The sequence below is a fragment of the Pistacia vera genome, unplaced genomic scaffold (genome assembly GCF_008641045.1).
Source record: "Pistacia vera cultivar Batoury unplaced genomic scaffold, PisVer_v2 Contig528, whole genome shotgun sequence".
NCBI lineage: Eukaryota > Viridiplantae > Streptophyta > Magnoliopsida > Sapindales > Anacardiaceae > Pistacia > Pistacia vera.
In genome coordinates, this window is record NW_022196366.1 from 258,397 (window position 1) to 278,806 (window position 20,410).

Consider the following 20,410-nt stretch of genomic DNA (forward strand, 5'->3'; position numbering starts at 1 on the left):
TTTGTTCTTTGAATGTTGTTTTAATGGTCTTATAGCATGGAACATCTGAAGAACCCTTGATCTTTCCAGGCCTTCATTACTGCTGCAAGTAATACTGGCTACCGTCATCCATGCTGTTAAGAGTTGAACCTATATTGGTGCATGTAAACATGGCTCAAGTTGAAGAAACAAAGGCTGCAGTGTTGAAGAGGAAGAAGGCAGATTTGTGGCCAGAGAAGAGTGTGCCGCGCACAGATAGACGCCAAAATCTGGAAAAATTCCAGAATCGGGCATGCCGTGGCACAAAGAAGAAACGTGAAAGAGGGTAACGCATGCCGCGGGACAGGTTAACGCATGCCGCGGGACAGGTTAACGCATACCTTTAGATTTTCGTAAATTTCTGTTTAAAAGTAACTGTTTTAGGAGATTTGTTATTTAGGAAGAATTTCTCTTTTATTTAATTTAGGAATAAAATTTGTTTTAGATTTGGTCTTCTACTATAAAAAGGGTGAAAGTTTTATGTTTGTAATTGAGTCATTAGATTAATAAAAGTATATTTCAGTTTCTCTCTCTCGTTCATCACGTTTTGGGCTTCTACACATGCTATGCTACTCGAACAGAACTCAACTATTATGCTTTAATTTAAAGTCTTTGGGTTAAAGATAGACAGGTTGAAACAAATAAACGGAATTCTCAAAATGAAGATAGGGGCTAATAATTCTCAAAAATTGTATATATTGCTTTAACAATTTACAAGTTCCCATTACTTGGAACACAGATATCTGCCATCTAGTAATTCTTCTAACTACTGCACGAGAGTGACAAATTCGAATATATAACTATAATTTGTCTGAATCCTCCTCGTTCAAACCTTCAAAACTCTCTGCGATCCTCTATCAGCTTAGGTATTTGGACCCCAACAGCTCAAGTACATGACTGTCCTTAAAGATTCCTCAGATTGCTTTGTTTTCTGTTCTCTTATTTTGCTTGAAACCAGAGCGGAAGATGGAGAAGACAACTTCGTGGACGACTGAGAAACTGACCTGATATTATTCTTGGCATGTTGGTGTAATGATCTAATGGTGTAGTTCCATCTGCAGAATCCTTGATCTTTCAAGGCTTCAACTGCAGCAACACTGGCTGCTACTATCCAAGCTCTGCTTGCTGAACTCATCTTCAATTAACGTATTCTTCGGATACTCTTTGACTCTTCTCTTTGTTCTTTGTAAACACACTATGTTGTGATGGAGTAAATGGAATTAGTTTTCTTGTTTATATAGAGTTATAGGACGCTGGGATAGTATGAAGTGAAAGCCAAATGTTTTGAAAACAAAACCACTGTCTGTGGTGGTTTTATCAGTAACGAAGCCAACGGATTTTTGAGTCGGTTGATGGGGAATTTGTGTAATATGATTTCGGTGTCCGTTATATAATCGCTTGGTCACGCACATTCAACAGGGACAAAATGGGGTTTTTGATGGATCACGACAAAAATATTCTGGCAACGCGCTCCTTGTTTTCTTTATAAAAATCCACTTAAGCCCGAAGTATGGAGTGAAAACCGGTTCTTTTATAACGCGGGCAAAGCAAACGTTGCCTCGTGGACACGTGGCTAAGTTCTAAGCTTTTAGTACGATAGTCTGAGGATAGGACTGAACTAAATAATATCAGATGAGATGGGCCATAATTCTATTATCAGTAATGCTATCTGTATTAATCGTACTAAACTAAATACTAATATTAAAAATTTAAATTTTTTTACTTAAAAATTTTAAATTTTAAATATTAATACTGGATCGGTACATATTAGTCGGTGCACATGGTATTATTATTCTATAATTCATTGAACATGTATCATTATCAACAAGTTGCACATGGCTTTTCTTATTTTCGTTTTTATTCATTTATCTTTTTTAGAGAAAAAAGAAAAAGAAAAAGAAAAAAAAAAAAGGCCAGACTAGTAACTACGGTTAAATTATGCTTAATGAAGAGCTATTCCTGAGAGTAGTTGCATTAATTTGTTTTCAAGTTCTTCATCCTTTTGCCTTAAACTTACCGTATTGAATTGGTACTCACTTAGCCTTCTTATATTGCTTCACTGCACATAGTGCTTTTCAATTTCTTCACTTCTTATGAGGAACCAAGTTAATATTTAATCATTCTTGGATGATGACTTATACCAATTAAAGACTTGTTCAGAATTATGAAACAACGCCCACAAGACCACTGTTCAGAATTATGAAGCAACGCCCACAAGACTTTTTAGACGCCTTGACCAGTCATGTGAATCAATCTTATAGCAAGAAGGCAATAAACAAAATAATGTCTCAAGGTAGATCATGTTTTTATAAGCTTAAAGTAGTAGTCCACCTTATATATGCATGATTCACAAATTGATGAATCTTCCTTGTACTTTGCCTAATTAGTTACAGCTATAAAATTGATTAAATCTTCCTTAAATGATCAGTATTAAATAACTTGAACCAGAAGAAAAATTAACCAAGAAATCTGACTAAAATCATCAGCACTCATCATTGTTCTTTGAATGTTGTAATGATCTTATCGCACGGTACCATTTGCACTTTGCAGAACCGTTCATCTTTCAAGGCGTTAGCATCAACAACTACTGCAAATAATACTGGCTGCTGTTATCCCTGCTAATATATGCTCCTCGAACTCATCTATTATGCTTTAATTATAAAGCTTCTCTTTTATGATCTTTAAGTTAAAGACAAGCATCGAGTACTGAACAGATTAAATGGAAACTCGGAGCAAAGATGAGTGCTACTAATTCTCTCAATTTGTATATATACAAAATTTACAAGTTACAATTACTTGTAACACAGATATTTATCTACTCTCTCATGAATCTATAACTTCTACACGAGAATGACAAATTCGAATCTATAACTAAAATTCTTTGGTTCCTCATTCAGACCTTCAAAACTTACAGCAACTCTCATGATCAGCTTAGTTATTGGGACCCCAACAGCTCAAGTACATGACTGTTCTTAAAGACTCCTCTGATTGCTTTGCCTTGTGTTCTCTTATTTTGCTTGAAACCACCGCAGAAGATGACGAAGACAACTTGTTGGACGACTGAGAAACAGACCTGATATTGTTCTTGGCATGTTGGTGTAATGATCTAATGGTGTAGTTCCATCTGCAGAAACCTTGATCTTTCAAGGCTTCAACTGCAGCAACACTGGCTGCGACTACCCAAGCTCTGCTTGCTGAACTCATCTTCAATGAAAGTATACTTCAGATAATCTTTGACTCTTCTCTTTGATCTTTGTAAACACACTATGTTGTATTATTGTGATGGAGTAAATGGCACGAGTTTTCTTGTTTATATAGCGTTTTAGGATGCTAAGACAGCATGAAGTGAAAGCCAAATGTTTTGTAAACAAAACCAGTGGCTATAGGCTTTGCTGGTGGTTTTATCAGTGACGAAGCCAATGGATTTTTGGGCCGGTAAGTGGGGAATTTGTGGTAATATGACTTCGATGTCCTTTGTACGATCCCTTGGTCACGCACATTCATAAGGGACAAAATGGGGTTTTGGCCGGATCACAACAAAGGAATTCTGGCAACCCGCTCCTGTTTTTACTTTTCTAAAAACCACTTAAGCCCAAAGTATGGGAATGAAAACCACCGGTTCTTTTAACATGTGGGGCTGGCAAACGGTGCCTCGTGGACACGTGGCTAAGCTATCAGTTATTTATTATAGATAGTCTTAAATTATAGAGAAGAGGATAGGACTGAAATAAATACCCGAGATGGCCATAGTTCCATGATTCATTGAACATTACTTTTCGTTTCATTCATGAGTAAAGCACATTTACCCACCCAAGGATGGGCGAATCAACAACTTTTCACCCGTGGTTTCATAAATGGTAAGTTCTCACTCTATTTTAAACTCCGTTAAGGTAAATTTTGCTTTGACCAATTTGATTTGTCAAATACCTTTTTTTTTTTCTTTTTTTTTTGTTTCCCTTATTATAATAATGAGTAAATTAATCAATTATTTCTAACCCTCAAATTAATAGAATTAACAAAATATTCAACTTTCTTTCAAATTTATTTCAATAACACTCTCTTCTTCAACCTTCACCTTCTTCGCGACGGTCAGATCTAGTCGTCAGGATCTTTTCTGCCTCTTTCTCTCTTTCTCCTTATCTCTTCTCCACCTCTTTCTCTCTTCTCTTCTCTCTCTCGCTTTCTCATTTCCTCATCTCCGCAACATTTAGATCTCAGTAGCCAGATCTAGCCATTGTCACCTCTTTCTCTCTGTCTTTCTCCTTATCTCTTCTCTGCCTCTTTCTCTCTGTCTTTCTCCTTATCTCTTCTCTGCCTCTTTCTCTTCTCTCTTTTCTTTTTCTCATTTCCTCTTCTCCGCAGCAGCCAAATTTGGTTGCCGGTGGTGTTGGTGGCAGTGGTGGTGGTGGTGGAGTTGGAGACAGAGAGGAAGGGTTGGGTTATGAGAAAATTTTGAGATATAGAGGGTTATTTTAAAATTTTACTAATTTGGGAGAGTGAGAGAGATTAGGGTTTACTCCTTTTTGGATAAAAAGACTTAAATACCCTTTTAACTGTTAAATTTAATGTTTAAAATTTTAAATTAGGTAAAAATTTAAAATTTATGAAACCTTGGGTGGGTAAATGTCTTTTACTCCTTATTCATTTATCTTTTTGGGAGAAAAATAAGGGGAAAAAAAAAAAAAAGGCCGACTAATGGCTACGGTTAATATATGCTTAGTTAAGAGCTATGTCGTACTGAGGGTTGTTGCATTTGTTTTCAAGTTTTCATCCTTTTGGGGGACATTTTATTAAAAAGTCATATGAAGTTAAAATTTAATTAAAAGGCTATATAGTTTGTAAGTGTTAAGTAAAGAGCCTTGTTTTTTATTAAGGTTAATTAAACATGATTAGGGGTTAATTAGGATTAATGAAGTATTGTATAATCTTTTAAAAATTATAATATGTCCCCAAAGAGCCGAAATTCTTGCAAACAAACCCAAACACCTTCTTCTTCTTCCTCCTGCTACATTAACGCATTCCTCACCTGGTTATTGTTTCTTGTAAGCTTCGTCTACATCTTATTCTTCTTCTTCTACATCTTCTTCTTCGTCTACATCTTCTTCTTCCTGTACATCTTCTTCTTCCTCTGTCCTATACATCTTCTTCTTCCTGCCATTAACATTATCCTTTTCCTTTGCCATTAACATCTTCTCCGCCACAGATCCTCCTCCTCCTCCTAACATTTCGTCCAGGTATGTGTATCTCCCCTTTCCATTTTATATTTCGATTTACAAAGATTTAATGATAGATTGGGTTTGGGTTATGATTTTGATTTAGTTGTTTAGGTTGTTGAGTTGTGTTTGATGTAATGGAAGTTGAAAGGAGTGAAATTTGTTGAATATTTTCTTGCATTGTCGGTAGCTGGAGTAGTAGCACCAATTATAGGTGGAGATGACTGAAAATGTGTTATGGATATGATGGATCGCTTAAGTAATCTGGTATGTCTGGTATAATGCAGCAGTTCATAGATTGTTTAAGCGATCATGTATATGGCAAAAGATCGCTTAAGCGATCTGTTATAACTCTGGTGTATAGTAGCAGATCGCTTAAGTGATCAGGTAAATGACATAAGATCACTTAAGCGATCCAGTAAACGATATACCAGATCGCTTAAGCAATACACCGGATTGCTCAAGCGACTCTACAGATGCTTTTTAAAATCTTTCAACTCTTAATACATCAATTAATAATATTTTTTTTCTTGTATTATAGGCACTAGCTATTATTAAACATGGGACAAATTGTTTTGGGTGTTGAATATTTTGGTGAGTGGGTGGAGGAAGAAAGTTGTTGAAAGTGGATTGGGAAGAGCAAAAATAAGGTTACCAAATAATCTTAAAATACTTAATAAAATGGAGGTAATTTGCCCGTTATATAATAAAACAATGAAAAATCTAATGCATCATAGCCAGCCCTGCAATTTAACACTTCTAACACAACAATCATAGCTAGCCCTGCAAACAATCATGCAACCCCTACAGCCCTACAGTAGGGCTTGCATGATTGTTTGGTACAATCATAGCCAACAATCATGCAAACCCATATTGGCAAGGCTGGCCTCGTGCGTGCTATGCAAGTTGTGCATGGCCAACCTTGCCAATATGCAGGGCAGCCCTTTAGCCCGCCAAATTCGGCCACCTCTTGCCATCCCCAGCCCACCGAACTCCTTGAAACAACCTCCCTACGGCCCCCCTTGCCTTCCCCCATCCTCTGGAACCCAAACAAAGCCACTCCACCAATGCCCGCCAACTGCTCGACAAAACTCCACAACCACATCTCCCCCAAATTCGAACAAATCAATCCATTTCTCATCCAATTCAAAAAAACAAGTAAAAAATGTACCATTTCTTCACCAGCGTCCTCCTCCTCGCCTGAATTCTCGCCGGCGTCCTCCTCTTCAGAATCGTTTTCCGATTCTTCTCTTTTTTCTTGTGCCGCCATCATCTCCTCTGCCTGTGGACCACCTTCACTCATTGGATGATCCACCAGAACGTCATCTTCGACAACCTTTGAACTACTGGCGCCTCTAGAGTCTAGGATTTGAAGTGGGGTTGGGTTTTCCTCCTCTTTGTGAATGTCAGCCATGGTTTTGTGTAAGGAAGCTTTAGGATTGAAAATTTGCTGAAATTTAGGCACTGTAGTTGCCAGAAATCGCAGAGAAAGGAATAGTATTCATCGATCGTTTTTTGGGTATATGGCTCGATTAAGCGATTTTGAAGGGTGGGGACTCATTTTTAAATTTCAAAATTTAAACAACTTTCGTTAATTATGATTTTACCCACATATGTTTAAATCTTTTTAGTTTAATCTATTTTACATGTTTAATGAATCTTAAGTGTAGCACGTCAGCTTTTCTAAATTAAAAAAAAAAAAAAATCAAAAAGATTTTCAGGTCATTTTGTTAAATGCAAACTTGGAAGTCGGGAGTTAAATTTCCTCTCCTTTTGGCTTAAACTTACAATAAATTAATTGGCACTCACTTAGCCTTAATATATTTGCTTCAGTGCATGTATTGCTTTACCTTCTCTACTTCTTACGGGGAGCCAACTTAATATTAATCACTTCTATTGATGATGACTTGTACTAATTAAAGGCTTGTTCAGAATTACGGAGCAATACCCACAAGATTAACTAGTGAGAAGTTCTGTTTAGACTCCTTGACCAGTCATGCCTTGACCAGTCATGTGAATCAACTTTATAGCATGAAGGCAATAAACAAAATAAAGTCTCAAGGTAAATCATGTTTTTATAAGCAAAATTGATGAATCTTCCATGTACATGATAGTTAGTTACAGACTTACAGTTATAATGTCCAACTCTGCGTTAATTACGTGATCACTATAAAATCACGTGATCTTTCAAGGCGTCTATAATTGCTGCAAGTGATACTGGCTGCTGCCATCCATGGACCATCATCCATGCTATGCTCCTCGGACAGAACTCATCTATTATGCTTTAATTATAAAGCTTCTCTTTTATGATCTAATTTGGGTTAGAGATAAGCATAGATACTGAACAAATTAAATGGAAACTCGGAGCGAAGATGGGTGCAAATAATTCTCTCAATTTGTGTATATAAACAATTTACAAGTTACAATTACTTGTAACACAGATATCTACCATCTCATGAATCTATAACTACTACATGAGAGTGACAAATTCGAATCTATAACTATAATTCGTTGATTCCTCATGCAAGCCTTCAAAACTCACTGCAACTCTTGATGAGCTCAGTTATTGGGACCCCAACAACTCAAGTACATAACTGTCCTTAAAGATTCCTCAGATTGCTTTGTTTTCTGATCTGCTAATTTGCTTGAAACCACAGCAGAAGATGAAGAAGACAACTTCTTGGACGACTGAGAAACTGATCTGATATTGTTCTTGGCATGTTGGTGTAATGATCTGATGGTGTAGTTCCATCTGCAGAACCCTTGATCTTTCAAGGCTTCAACTGCTGCAACACTGGCTGCCACAATCCAAGCTTTGCTTTTTGAACTCATCTTCAATGTTTTCTTCAGAAAATCTTCTCTGGTTCTTTTGTAAAGACTCTTGTACTCCGATGGCCTAATTGGCACGAGGTTTCTTGTTTATATAGGGAGGGACGCTGGGATAGTATAAAGCCAAATGTTTTGGAAATAAAACCAATGGCTGTAGTTTTTGCCGGTGGTTTTAGCAATAACAAAGCCAATGGATTTTTGAGTCGGTAGATGGGAAATTCATGTAATATGACTTGAATGTCCTTGTAGAACTTCTTGTTTAGTCTTAGTCAGTGAGGACAAAATGGGTTTTTAGGAACATGACGACAAAGAAATTCTGGTAAAGCGCACCTGGTTTTTCTTAATTAAAATCCACTTAAGCCCGAAGAATGGGAAAAGAAACCACAGGTACTTTTTAAAAACTGAGAAGGATGCCTAGTGTCTAATTTATAAGTTAATTAGTGCTAGTTAATGCGCCAAACATTTTGGTAAAGAAATGAGGACTAAATTTAATAATGTGAGCCAATGTTTCCAATGATTCATTAAACAAATACAATATAAACTTTTCTCTCTTATTTTCTAATTTAATTTTAATTTTCTTGGTAGGAGGACAATAGATGCTTAATAAAATTAAGGGCGAACGACAACTTCCCACCCGAGGCTTGGCCTAACGACAAGTTGCCACCTGAAAAGTTTCAAAATGATAGAGTCTCACCCAGCCATCCAATTTCTCTGTTAATTTCAACTACAGAAGGAAAAAAATGACAAATTCAGTTTTTTTTTTTTTTTTTTTTTTTTTTTTTTAAATTTTGGTAACCTAACAAGATGCTTCACTAATCTTCTGACATGATTTGATGAATGCTTCCTCAATTGATTCACAAACCCACCCAACTCAAATTATGATCAAGTTTTGAACTTCAATCACTGAACAAACAAGAACAAAAACAAAAGTTTTCCCATAAAAAAATTAATTTTAAAACTTTGTATGTTATATCCATGTCTGCCAAACTTAGAAGCAGATCAATCGAAGAATCTTCAAATTGAATAAAAAACAAAATCAAACTCATCTTGTAAAATTCATAAAAACAAAAACTTGAAATGAAAAAAAAAAAAAAAATTATCAGGATCTTCAAGAATCAAGATGTTCTTTAATTTCAAGAGTTCTTTCCTGTTCATCACAAACTGCCATAAGGATCCACATCATCACCATGATCATCATCATTATCATCAACTAAATGGGGCGTGTAGGGTGACACATGGCCTTTATTCAAGCCGTCATGTTCAATCTCCTTCTTAATCTTAATGTCAATTCAATTAACCCGATTATCTCCCCCACCACCGAAGTCACAGTTTTGACACCGTCTGGAAATACACGTGGCCGCTTAGTCACCTCTTCCCCTAAGCAAAACCCATCCCAAACACACCACCAAACTTCAATTCTTTCTCAACACAATTACCGCAACACATAACAATCATCAATCAAGAAAAATCATATAAAAAAAAGCAATCAAATAATCAAGTCTTCTCTCGGTCAAGTTGGCTTTGACTCAGTTTGGCCGACAAATAAAGCTTCTCGGTCGGACAAATCAAGCCGACATGTGTCTCTTGGGCCAATGCAAGGGCCTCATGTGTCGTCTAGATCTGGCTAGCAACGGCCACTGCCACAGTGAGGAAAGATAAGAAGAGAAGAAAAAGGAAAAGGAAGAGAGAAAAAGAAGAAAGAAAAGAAAAGAGAAGGTGAAGACATAAAGCGGCCTGGTGCGATTGAGAAAGGAAAGAGAAGAAGAGAAAATTGGGGTTTTGTTTTTCAAGGTTATATATTGGGGATAAAAGGACATAATTATCCTTTAATTTGTTTTTTGAAATTACCATTCTATCCTTTTGTAGTTGAAATTAACGGAGAAATTGGATGGATGGGTGGGAAACTGTCATTTTGAAACTTTTCGGGTGGCACCCTGTTGTTAGGCCAAACTTTGGGTGGGAAGTTGTCGTTCGCATAGAGAGACAGTTTACGGTGAAAAGTGTTTTAAGTAATGTTTTAAAAACCGACCCGGGACAAAACGAAAAGTGTTTTAAGCAATGTTTTAAAAATCGACCCGGGACAAAACCCGGCAAGATGGTCGGGTCCTAGGTCGACCTGTTTAACCGGTTGAACCAGTTGGTTCAATCGGTGACATCATCATATTGACATCAACATGATGACATCATGCAAACACTGTTCACAGAACCTGTATTTCCCAAATTTTGCTCCAAATCATAAATTCTAGTATAAAAACTCCTTAACAAAGCATTATCATACATCATTACATCAATAATACAACAAATTTCAAATCAAAATAACAAAATAAATGAAGAAAAATCAAAAATCACATAATAGTTGTTTCAAGTTTTCAACTTCCAAATCAACACTTCAACATTCTAACCAAAAATGATCTTCACCGAATGGTCTTCAATCCATCATTCCATCCTCAATTAAAATTCACAATTCATAATTCACACACCACCTGGTAGAGGATCGCCATCATTATTAACATTGACAACATCATCTATAAAAAATTCTAACAAGAAAAGAAAACCATAAGTTAAATTTTCCTATTTAAACTAATTGAATATAAACTAGATAATACCAAATTGAAATTGCTTAAAAAATTGTAAATAACCTTCTGAAGCATCTGCTGAGTTATAATAAGAAAGGTGATCACCAGATTCACCACCATTTATAGGAATAGCTCCTTCTCCATATAATGATTGTTCCAATTCTTCGTAATTAAGCTCACCAACCTCCTCTTCCTCATCAACTATCCACCATTCAGTTTTATCAATACTCTCATAATCAATAGGATCATATGTAATTTTCTTGTAACAACCCCTGAAATAGAAGAATTAAATATTCAAATCATGACCAATAAAGACATCAATAAAAATAAAAAAATGAAGAAGGCTTTATACCTATTTTGCAAATGCAAGTTATAATGAGTGAAAACCCAATCATTCAACCGTGGATTCTCCAATCTGTTCCGCTTTTTAGTATGTATGTGTTCAAAAACATCCAATTTCACTCACATCCGGAAGAGGCCGAAGTTTGACTTAGAATTTTGATTGCAAACTTTTGCAAATTTGGAGCACTAAAGCCAAATGTCCTCCACCATTCATCTAATTGAGAATAAAAGTATAAATTACATAAGAAATAAACACAATTTTATAACTTAAAAATTAGACTTAAAAAGTTAATAACTATTACATACCCGGCCGTGTAGTTTTGCAAGTTTGAAGAGCAAGCTCATGAGAAAAGCTTTCCAGACGGTCTCGATATAATCTACTCTCCTCTAGTAACTTTGTCTTGCTCATTTTGAATGCACCTGCTTTATTGTCAATAGTGTCAAGAAAACCATACATGACCTCAGGTTTTTTGGAAAAAGTATCTTCGTCATATTTGAAAGCAGGATTCAAATAATATGCTGCTGCATGAATATCATGGCGCAACATCCTATCCCAACGCTTCTTAATAATTGTTGTATAAGGCTTGTACAATTTTTTTTTGTTCTTAAACAGCTTCTTGATCCCCATCCTCGTTCTGTACATGCCATCATACACATATCCTATTGAAGGCCTCTCATCTGAGTCTATAATCCGAAGCATACGCATCAATGGACTCACAACTTTGGAAATTATACCAATGTCATCCCAGAACCGGTTATCTAGAACTATGGAAATAAAGGCTTTGCCTTTATTAGTTTTTGCATATCGAGACTCCACAAAAGTTCTATCTGTCACTGTAGATTGCAAGTCATGTTTGTGCCGATGTAGGCTGCTCAATGCAATGAAAGTAGTGGCAAAATGGGTTGAACTTGGGCGTATAATTTCTATCCAACCCTATTCAAGTGATAGACAATAGATGTTAGTACTTAGTAAATTATTAAAAAGTGTACATATATAATATGTCTTGACAATGTAAATTATAAACATATGAAGTAAAAGTATATAACCTGTTTTTTCCTCAGCAAAACTAGCACAAAGGAATGATTATACACAAACTTTGTAACCTCAGATGCACGTGTCGAAAGGTTGACTATATGACTCATCTCAACTATGTCTTTCAACGTCAAATTAATGCAATGTGCTACACAAGGAGACCAAGTAATACTGCTATATTTGTCAGTCAACAACTTTCTAGCCACTTTATAATTTGCTCCATTGTCAGTGACAAGATGGACAATATTGTTTGGTCCAACCCATAAAGCTATTTCCTCAAACAAGCTACACAATGTTGTAGCATCCTTTACAACATCTGAAGCATCCACTGATTTCACAAAACACACTCCTTTAGGACAGTATACTAGGAAATTAATCAACGACCTATGTGAATTATCTGTCCAACCATCAGCCATTAAAGTACATCCAACATCCTCCCAAGTTTTCTTGTAACTATCAACAAGTAATTGCACTTCTTTCCTTGCATCTCTCAATAAATTTACACGCAAATTATGATAAGTTGGGATTTTATACCCAGGACCAATTGCAGCTATAACATCCGCCATATGTTGAAAATAAATTGAATTAATAACATTAGTTGAGATGCAAGAATCATAAAATAACCTTGCAACAGCCATGTCCGCTCTCCACTTAGCTTCTTTTCCGGCTAAAACACTCCTAATTGAGGGCTGAGACCTAGCCTTAGTCCTCAGAGCAAAATAGTCACATATCCCAATAGATTTTTTTTCTCTTAGAGCTTGAAATTGAAGTTGGAGCTGGAGCTGGACATGGAAAAACCTCTTCACACTCTTGATCTTCATCTAACATATCACCCTCTTCTTGTTGTACACTAGCTCCATAAGGATTGACATTCTTAAGAAGTTCAACTTTTTGATTATTCTTGGCCCCAATTTCATTTAGTGCTTCTCCAATCTTGAATTTAACATCGAAAGGAACTTTAGGGCACTTTCCAACTTTTCCCTTTATACTCGCTAGATGCAATTTCACTCGATAAATTCCTCCACCTCTAATTATCTTGCCACAGTAAAGACATGTTAATATCTTCTTCCCATTTTCATCAACGCCCTCATTAACATGTCCCCATGCTATATCATTTCTTCCTCGAAAAGTTTGTGAAACATCCATGGAAGCAGATTGATGACAAGACCCAGATGATGACATATTCTTTGTCTTTAATCTTAATATGTACCTTGGTGACACAAATAACAAATAAGGATGGATGATCTGTTACAATCAAATTATCAAACTTTAAAGATCTATTCTAGGTCCCATCTCAACCGATAGGCTGTAACATCAAAATATATATGTAAGCTAATGTAGTGAACTGACTGAACTGAAACAAACAAACTTACAACTTACAAGTTACAACAATTCAGAGAGCAACTAATCAATCATTTTTCACCACAAACACTTTGCAATCACTCATACTATCAATAGAAGAAACTGATGTTACGACAGAGACAAGACCAAATCAGTATCATGCCATTGCTGTAGCTATAACATTTCCATAAAAAAATTCATGGAGTTTACGGTAGCATATCAATATGATTCTAAAGTTGTAAAGACCTTCCCTCTCCCACACCAACATTACCACAACCTTCCCCTGTATTAATTATCCAACAAGAGGATGAATAACAACACATTGTTAAGCTAAAGCACTGAATCCCCTCAATATTAAGCATACAAGAAGCATCAAGGACTAGGGATACACATATCAAGAAGTATATAATATCAGCATCACAAATGAAGTCAATCAACCTAAAACTAAATGCTACAATCACAATATGAACAGATAACATCAAATTACCACGAAAAGAGCTAAAAGAAAATTACAGATCACATAACAAGTCAATCAATGCTGAGACAATGGGGACTCTTGCTGATTACAAACGGCAATATAAAGTTTATAAACTATAAACTATAAACATTGTAGTAAAAAACTAAAAATGAAAATACAAATCAATACCTCGTGTTGGTGAGACTGAAGACGAGCTACCGTTGACCGTTGGAGAGGTGGAGCTCGACTACGACTGATGAACAGGAACACTGAACAGAGCAGAACTGCACATTGCAGAAGAGAAGAAGAGATCGCGATTGCCCACAGTTCGTCAGTTCCTGAGCAAGAAGAAGATGACAACGATGGTGTAGCTTCCAGATCGACGGTGACGGAAGAACATAGCAAATTGGCGGTGAAGAGAGGACTGGGAACAGATCGCGAAATGGGAGATTATTCGCACGGTACCCCAGCTGACGACGAGCTATACAGTTGACGGTGAAGGCTAATGCGACCAGATTCGAAGGTGAACTGGTGAAGGGGAGACTCGTGGATGATGAAAATGCAAAATGGTTCAGTTCAGAGTTCAGAGTTTTCAGACGAAAGAGAGGGAAGAAGTAGCGTGAAAATGTCAAAATGGGGGGAAATGTTGATACTGTTTAAGTGTTTAGTACTTTAGTTTTAGTATTTATTAAATTTAATATTTTTATTTTTTAAATTTTGTATTAATATGCATGACCCGGTTTGCTGTAAAATCACCGGTTGGACCGGTGGGTGCTACAGCACCCCAGTCCAACCGCGGGTCAAGCTGGGCAGAGTAATTCTGCCAGTTATTAGGCTCACCCGGCCCGGCTGACTGGCTGAGTCCCGGTTCAACTGGTTCAACCGGCCGGGTCGGGCTGGGTTTTAAAACATTGGTTTTCAGTACTACTCAAGTATATGCAGTTTTTTGGAGCGTTTTTATTAGTGTCAAAAGACTCAAACCATTTCTTATAGCTAAATATTTTTCAAGGAGTTTGATAATTTTTCTTAACAGCTTCATGGTTTTGGGCAACACACACTTAGGCAGAGCTATTTAACTAAGACGTGCAGTCTTGATCTCTTTAACTAACTCCTGGAGGTCTAGCTGATGGGTCGACTGGTACTGAGACTTGAATGGCTTTTGATTTAAGTTCTTCATTCGTTAGGCCTCAAGAATTACCGTATGTGTGAAGTTTTATTTAGATTTCTTGACCAGTTATGTGAGTCAACTTTACGAAGAAACAACATAAAGCCTCAAGGTCGATTATGTCTTACTTTGCTAAAGTAGCCCAACTTACGAGCGGATTAACAAATTGAGAAGCTACCATGAACAGGGCTAATTACAGAGTCACAATTTTGTCCAAACATATAAAAAAATAAAGTGAGTATAAAAATCATAAATTAAAAGAAGATTAATTTCCAAGAAGCTAACTGTAATCATCGGTAAAGTTATTGATAATCCGTTTCCATTAGATTTACAATATACGTCATTGATCAATTTGCCGCACAATCACACATCGATGTCCTTAGTTGTATATATGAAAAAAAAAAAAACCATGGCCCGTCCAGCTGCAATTCTATCCTTATGTGACTTGATGAATTCGCTCAGCATGCATTAATTTTCTTTAAATATCCAGATACGATATTTTCCTTTCACTGAAGTATCGATCAATCATCCTGATCTTTAATTACTTAGCTTTCAATATGGACCCCAATTACTCAAGTACATAACTTTCCTCAAAGACTCAGTGTCTGCTTCACCTCTTCTGACTTCACTTGAAACCACCGCAGAAGATGTGGAAGAGAGCTTCTTAGCCTGTGAAATTGACCAGAGATTATTCTTAGTATGTTGTTGTATTGATCTTGTAGCATAGTTCCATCTGCAGAAGCCTTGATCTTTCAAGGCCACAACTACTGCAATACTGGCTGCTGCGATCCAAGCTCGGCTCGTCGAACTCATCTTAGTTACCCTAAAACTTCTTCTTTTAGAATCTTTGGGTTACGGAGAACAAACTGTGAGCTCTAGTGAAAAACAAGTGCTCGTAACTCGTAAGGAGTAACAATCTTTTTAATGAAGCAACAGACGAGGGGTTATTTATAAAGCTATGTACTAGTGTAGTACGGGACTAGGCGTAAAACCAGATGTTATGTTTTGAAGAGTGGTTTTGGAATATAAAAGAACCCAGCATATAGATAAGTACATGAGTGGGACACAGCTTTGTGCCTTTGTCACACTAATCATCATGTAACATTTAAGCTATGTTTTTAGTGACGATGGGGGCCATGATGTGAAGCCACTTGGGTGACTGTCTATTATGTACGCGGTTTCCTTGATAATAATCCTTCCAAGCCCAGAGTTTGGGAGCAAAAACTGCTTGGTTCTTAAGACCGGGGGCTAAAAGGATAGCATTGCCTTACAATCTTGCGTATAAGTGTTGTCGCATTAGCTCAATACTTGATTACTTCATGACAACAAGTCAAAAATAGATACTTGGATTATGTGTCATTTCTTTGAGTCCAAAATTGAGCATCATTTAAGTACGTAAGTAGCGTATATTTATGTTTATCTCCAATTATGTCTAAAAACTTAGGGTTAATCTTAGGATTATACTGTTTTATCTATGCTTTTTGGCTAGATTTTGGATACTTCGTCTTAAATTTGTACCTAAATTGTAACTTAATTTCATATATTTTACGTTTCAGGCCAAAACGCGCAATTAGAGCAAAACCGAGCGGAATTGAGTTTCTAGACCCAGAATCAAGCGAATTTCAGGAATCGGGAAAATTCTGATGCGGACTGGAAGCACTATGAAGCTTGTTCCTATCAGGGATCACGAAGATTGAAGATTCAAGCAAAGAAGCAAACGGAGGGCAGTTTCGTAATTTCAAAAAAGTTAGCCGCTGCGAAAACTGCAATATTTCAGTTTGCTAAAACTGTGCGTTTTAATTGTATTGGATAAGTCTGAGGGTTTTGGGGTCGACTATTTAAGAGGGACTTGTTCATTTTAAAAGGGGTTCGACGCTATTTGGAGGGGAGAAGAGAAAAAATGGAGATTGGAAGCCTTTGGGTTCATCAAATAGGGAAGATTTTATTCTTCTTTCCTTTTTCTAGCATGTTGAACTCTATTTTTATAGTTTTTCTTATGAGTTGCTTTATTTTGAGTATGAACTAACTTACTTTTGGGTTAGGGTTTTGATGTAATTGAGATTTTAATGTCTAATCTATAAATTGATATTGCTTTCACATTCTATTGCTTGGATTATGTATTTATTCTTGTTCTAATTGCAATTAATTGTTGAGCATGATGAGACTGAGAAGTGATTCATGTATTAGCCTCTTAGAGTAAATACCATTGATTGATTGAACGCTAGAGATAGGTTCGGAGATCCATGAAATCAATTTAGGATTCCACTTAGCTTAATGGACTTAGAATTATTAACCTTCAATTTGTAGGGTGCAGAAGCTTAGTAGGGATAAGTAGCAGAATATAGCCTAAGAAGATATATTCTATAGATTAGGGTGTTTGATTTATAATCCTTGCATATGAACTTAGAAGCAAAAGAAATCATAAACTAAACCAGAAAATCCTAGTGAAGTCAAAACCCTAACCGCTTTGTCTTGAATTGATATTGCCTTCATTAGTTGGATTTTAAATTATGTTGTTGATTTTGTTTTAACTTCAACTTAATTGTCTCCCACAAATCCAACCATTTTTCGTTTACTCCAACTTGATACAAATTAGGAAAATTAGTACTTGACACGCAATCCTCATAGGAACGATACTCTACTTATCATTCTATTACTTGTTGCGACTAGTGCATTTGCTACATTTGCATGCTTATGAAAACACGCATCATTGACGTAAGCTTACATCAACAAGTACCAAATAGAGTTTAAGAAAGCTTTGCACCATTCAGGATCTGCCACATCGCCCCAAGACAGAGAGAATACGATTGTCACCAACCCAGCAGATTCAAGTTTTGTCTAAAAGTGAACGGGGACTGCACACCTGTCCAAGCCCTAGATAATTTGAAGATATTTCCGAAGTTATCAACCAATGAGAGGCAAAGAAGGACCTGCACGACATCTACCCACTTGTAGACTTGTAATCATTACCTTGAATTCATAAGCTATAAATAGAGGACTCCCCCTCTCAAATTTGGGATCGATGAATCTCTAATTTTCATAACAATCAATAGCAAAGACAACCTAAGAGAAGGAGACTGTCTTAATATTCTCTCTGAATACACAACCATTATACCTCTGCTCATTATTCGCTATACGCGACCTCTTGTAACACATTTATATAAAAGAAACAGTGGATGTAGGAATTGCTTTAAGTATCCGAACCACAATAAAAATCTCATATCTTGTTCATTATTTAGTCTTTGCATTCAACTGTGTTTATAACCTTATTCTAACTTACAAATCATACCACATGTATTTTTTAACACTTGTTTAGCCGCACGAAGTCATTGGTGTCAAAATCAAGCATCAACATCTCCTTTCAATTTTGATTTAAATAAATATCTTATTATAAAAAGAAGAAGTAAATTATGAGGAGAAAGGGTTTTAACTAATTTCATAAAAATGTAATGAAGATGCATATCGATGTATAGTTCTCGTAATTTAGAATATGGTTCTATGAATTTTAAAATTAATAAGATTTTATTTTAATTATTGTNTAGATAATTTGAAGATATTTCCGAAGTTATCAACCAATGAGAGGCAAAGAAGGACCTGCACGACATCTACCCACTTGTAGACTTGTAATCATTACCTTGAATTCATAAGCTATAAATAGAGGACTCCCCCTCTCAAATTTGGGATCGATGAATCTCTAATTTTCATAACAATCAATAGCAAAGACAACCTAAGAGAAGGAGACTGTCTTAATATTCTCTCTGAATACACAACCATTATACCTCTGCTCATTATTCGCTATACGCGACCTCTTGTAACACATTTATATAAAAGAAACAGTGGATGTAGGAATTGCTTTAAGTATCCGAACCACAATAAAAATCTCATATCTTGTTCATTATTTAGTCTTTGCATTCAACTGTGTTTATAACCTTATTCTAACTTACAAATCATACCACATGTATTTTTTAACACTTGTTTAGCCGCACGAAGTCATTGGTGTCAAAATCAAGCATCAACATCTCCTTTCAATTTTGATTTAAATAAATATCTTATTATAAAAAGAAGAAGTAAATTATGAGGAGAAAGGGTTTTAACTAATTTCATAAAAATGTAATGAAGATGCATATCGATGTATAGTTCTCGTAATTTAGAATATGGTTCTATGAATTTTAAAATTAATAAGATTTTATTTTAATTATTGTTCTTTTTCAAAGGAATTAATAGTTACAAGTAATATGAAAAGTACAAACTTATCTACCAAGAAAATAAAATAAAAAGTATTAAAACGTCCAATTACATGCGCAAAGAATTCAACACTAAATTTAGCAAAATTAGCCTCAAGCTGGCTCATGAAGAACATTTTACATAGGATTCTGGTTTTTTTTCCGTGTTTAATAACATTTTAACTTACAAAACAATGGAAAGTAATTTAGTTTTTCCGATCGGAATATCATGCCAAGAGATAGAACTTAAGTTTGTCGCTTAATTAATTATCATTAATCCCATTGTAGGCAATTCTCAATTTCAATACCCAACTTAATTCGGAAAAGTAAAAACAACCTCTCTTAAATTCAAAATATTTGTGTTTGATACTGAAACCTCCATTACATTGTAACATTTACACCCCTGTTGCAAAAATATACAAACATGAATCTCACCAATAACGGCCAATATGGCTCCAGAATTTGCCATCCTTGTGATGTATTCATTCAATAATCAGGCTAATGGCTCACTTCGTTTTATCTTATTTCTATCTTTCAATCAATATATGACGAAGCTATAGCCGCACCCGCACAAGCTCTCGTGATTCCTGTTCATTATTCGGTTCAATATGGACCCCAACAGCTCAAGTAAATGACTTTTCTCAGAGACTCCTCTGACTGCTTTGCCTTCTCTTCTCTCAACTTAACTGAAACCAAACCAGAAGATGGAGACGAAATTTTCTTGGCTTGAGCAACTGGTCTGAGATTGTTCTTGGCTTGTTGGTGTATTGATCTTAAAGTGTAGTTCCATCTGCAGAATCCTTGATCCTTCAAGGCCTCTACTGCTGCAATACTGCCTGCTACCATCCAAGCTCTTGTCGTTGAACTCATTTCTAAGTCTATTTCTTTAAATAAAAATGGATATTAATTCTTTGTTGAAGATAAAACCGATTAATCAGGATATTTGTTTTGATGGAATAAATTGTGAAGAGTGTTCCTTATATATAACCGGAGCTGTTAGTATTGAGTACAACTTTAGTAGAACGTGCTCAAGGTTTAGCGAAACCAGGGGCTATATCTTCTCTGGATGGTTTTGGACTCCAGGAGGCCCGCCGTATCCCTGTGGTTTATTCTAGGTTGATATGACTGTATTGCCCTTACAGGACTAGTTGTTGTTTATTTAACTAGTTCCCGTTTGGGGCTAAATTTGGATTTCTGAGTATACTTCGTAAAA

General features: G+C 36.0%; 6 protein-coding genes across 6 annotated transcripts; all 6 read right to left on the reverse strand.

The window, feature by feature from the left end:
- Nucleotides 1-674: 674 nt before the first annotated feature.
- Nucleotides 675-1,390, reverse strand: LOC116107130. The gene has a single exon (XM_031393439.1). The coding sequence runs from the start codon at nucleotides 1,151-1,153 to the stop codon at nucleotides 881-883; it is 273 nt and encodes a 90-aa protein (XP_031249299.1). The 5' UTR covers nucleotides 1,154-1,390; the 3' UTR covers nucleotides 675-880.
- Nucleotides 1,391-2,411: 1,021 nt separating this feature from the next.
- On the reverse strand, nucleotides 2,412-3,382 carry LOC116107135. Its single transcript, XM_031393445.1, has one exon. It carries the CDS (start codon nucleotides 3,220-3,222, stop codon nucleotides 2,950-2,952), a length of 273 nt encoding a protein of 90 aa, XP_031249305.1. The 5' UTR covers nucleotides 3,223-3,382; the 3' UTR covers nucleotides 2,412-2,949.
- A 4,231-nt stretch (nucleotides 3,383-7,613) lies between these two features.
- LOC116107098 lies at nucleotides 7,614-8,175 on the reverse strand. The gene has a single exon (XM_031393394.1). The coding sequence runs from the start codon at nucleotides 8,061-8,063 to the stop codon at nucleotides 7,791-7,793; it is 273 nt and encodes a 90-aa protein (XP_031249254.1). The 5' UTR covers nucleotides 8,064-8,175; the 3' UTR covers nucleotides 7,614-7,790.
- A 2,357-nt stretch (nucleotides 8,176-10,532) lies between these two features.
- LOC116107144 lies at nucleotides 10,533-12,577 on the reverse strand. Its single transcript, XM_031393453.1, has 5 exons — nucleotides 12,026-12,577; nucleotides 11,285-11,912; nucleotides 11,147-11,192; nucleotides 10,700-10,908; nucleotides 10,533-10,597 (listed from the first exon to the last, which is right to left on the reverse strand). The coding sequence occupies exons 1-5, from the start codon at nucleotides 12,575-12,577 to the stop codon at nucleotides 10,533-10,535; spliced, it is 1,500 nt and encodes a 499-aa protein (XP_031249313.1).
- Nucleotides 12,578-15,267: 2,690 nt separating this feature from the next.
- LOC116107166 lies at nucleotides 15,268-15,952 on the reverse strand. The gene has a single exon (XM_031393471.1). It carries the CDS (start codon nucleotides 15,785-15,787, stop codon nucleotides 15,527-15,529), a length of 261 nt encoding a protein of 86 aa, XP_031249331.1. The 5' UTR covers nucleotides 15,788-15,952; the 3' UTR covers nucleotides 15,268-15,526.
- Nucleotides 15,953-19,538: 3,586 nt separating this feature from the next.
- On the reverse strand, nucleotides 19,539-20,126 carry LOC116107102. Its single transcript, XM_031393398.1, has one exon. The coding sequence runs from the start codon at nucleotides 20,065-20,067 to the stop codon at nucleotides 19,801-19,803; it is 267 nt and encodes an 88-aa protein (XP_031249258.1). The 5' UTR covers nucleotides 20,068-20,126; the 3' UTR covers nucleotides 19,539-19,800.
- Between the last annotated feature and the right edge of the window lie 284 nt (nucleotides 20,127-20,410).

Bases quoted from the DNA above. Each gene is read 5' to 3' on its own strand.
- LOC116107130 (XM_031393439.1), bottom strand. From the start codon at position 1,153: ATGAGTTCAGCAAGCAGAGCTTGGATAGTAGCAGCCAGTGTTGCTGCA.
- LOC116107135 (XM_031393445.1), bottom strand. From the start codon at position 3,222: ATGAGTTCAGCAAGCAGAGCTTGGGTAGTCGCAGCCAGTGTTGCTGCA.
- LOC116107098 (XM_031393394.1), bottom strand. From the start codon at position 8,063: ATGAGTTCAAAAAGCAAAGCTTGGATTGTGGCAGCCAGTGTTGCAGCA.
- LOC116107144 (XM_031393453.1), bottom strand. From the start codon at position 12,577: ATGGCGGATGTTATAGCTGCAATTGGTCCTGGGTATAAAATCCCAACT. The intron at 11,193-11,284 runs GTATGTAATAGT...ATTCTCAATTAG, and splicing joins TTGCAAAACTACACGGCCGG to ATGAATGGTGGAGGACATTT. The intron at 10,598-10,699 runs GTTATTTACAAT...TTTTCTTGTTAG, and splicing joins CTCAGCAGATGCTTCAGAAG to AATTTTTTATAGATGATGTT.
- LOC116107166 (XM_031393471.1), bottom strand. From the start codon at position 15,787: ATGAGTTCGACGAGCCGAGCTTGGATCGCAGCAGCCAGTATTGCAGTA.
- LOC116107102 (XM_031393398.1), bottom strand. From the start codon at position 20,067: ATGAGTTCAACGACAAGAGCTTGGATGGTAGCAGGCAGTATTGCAGCA.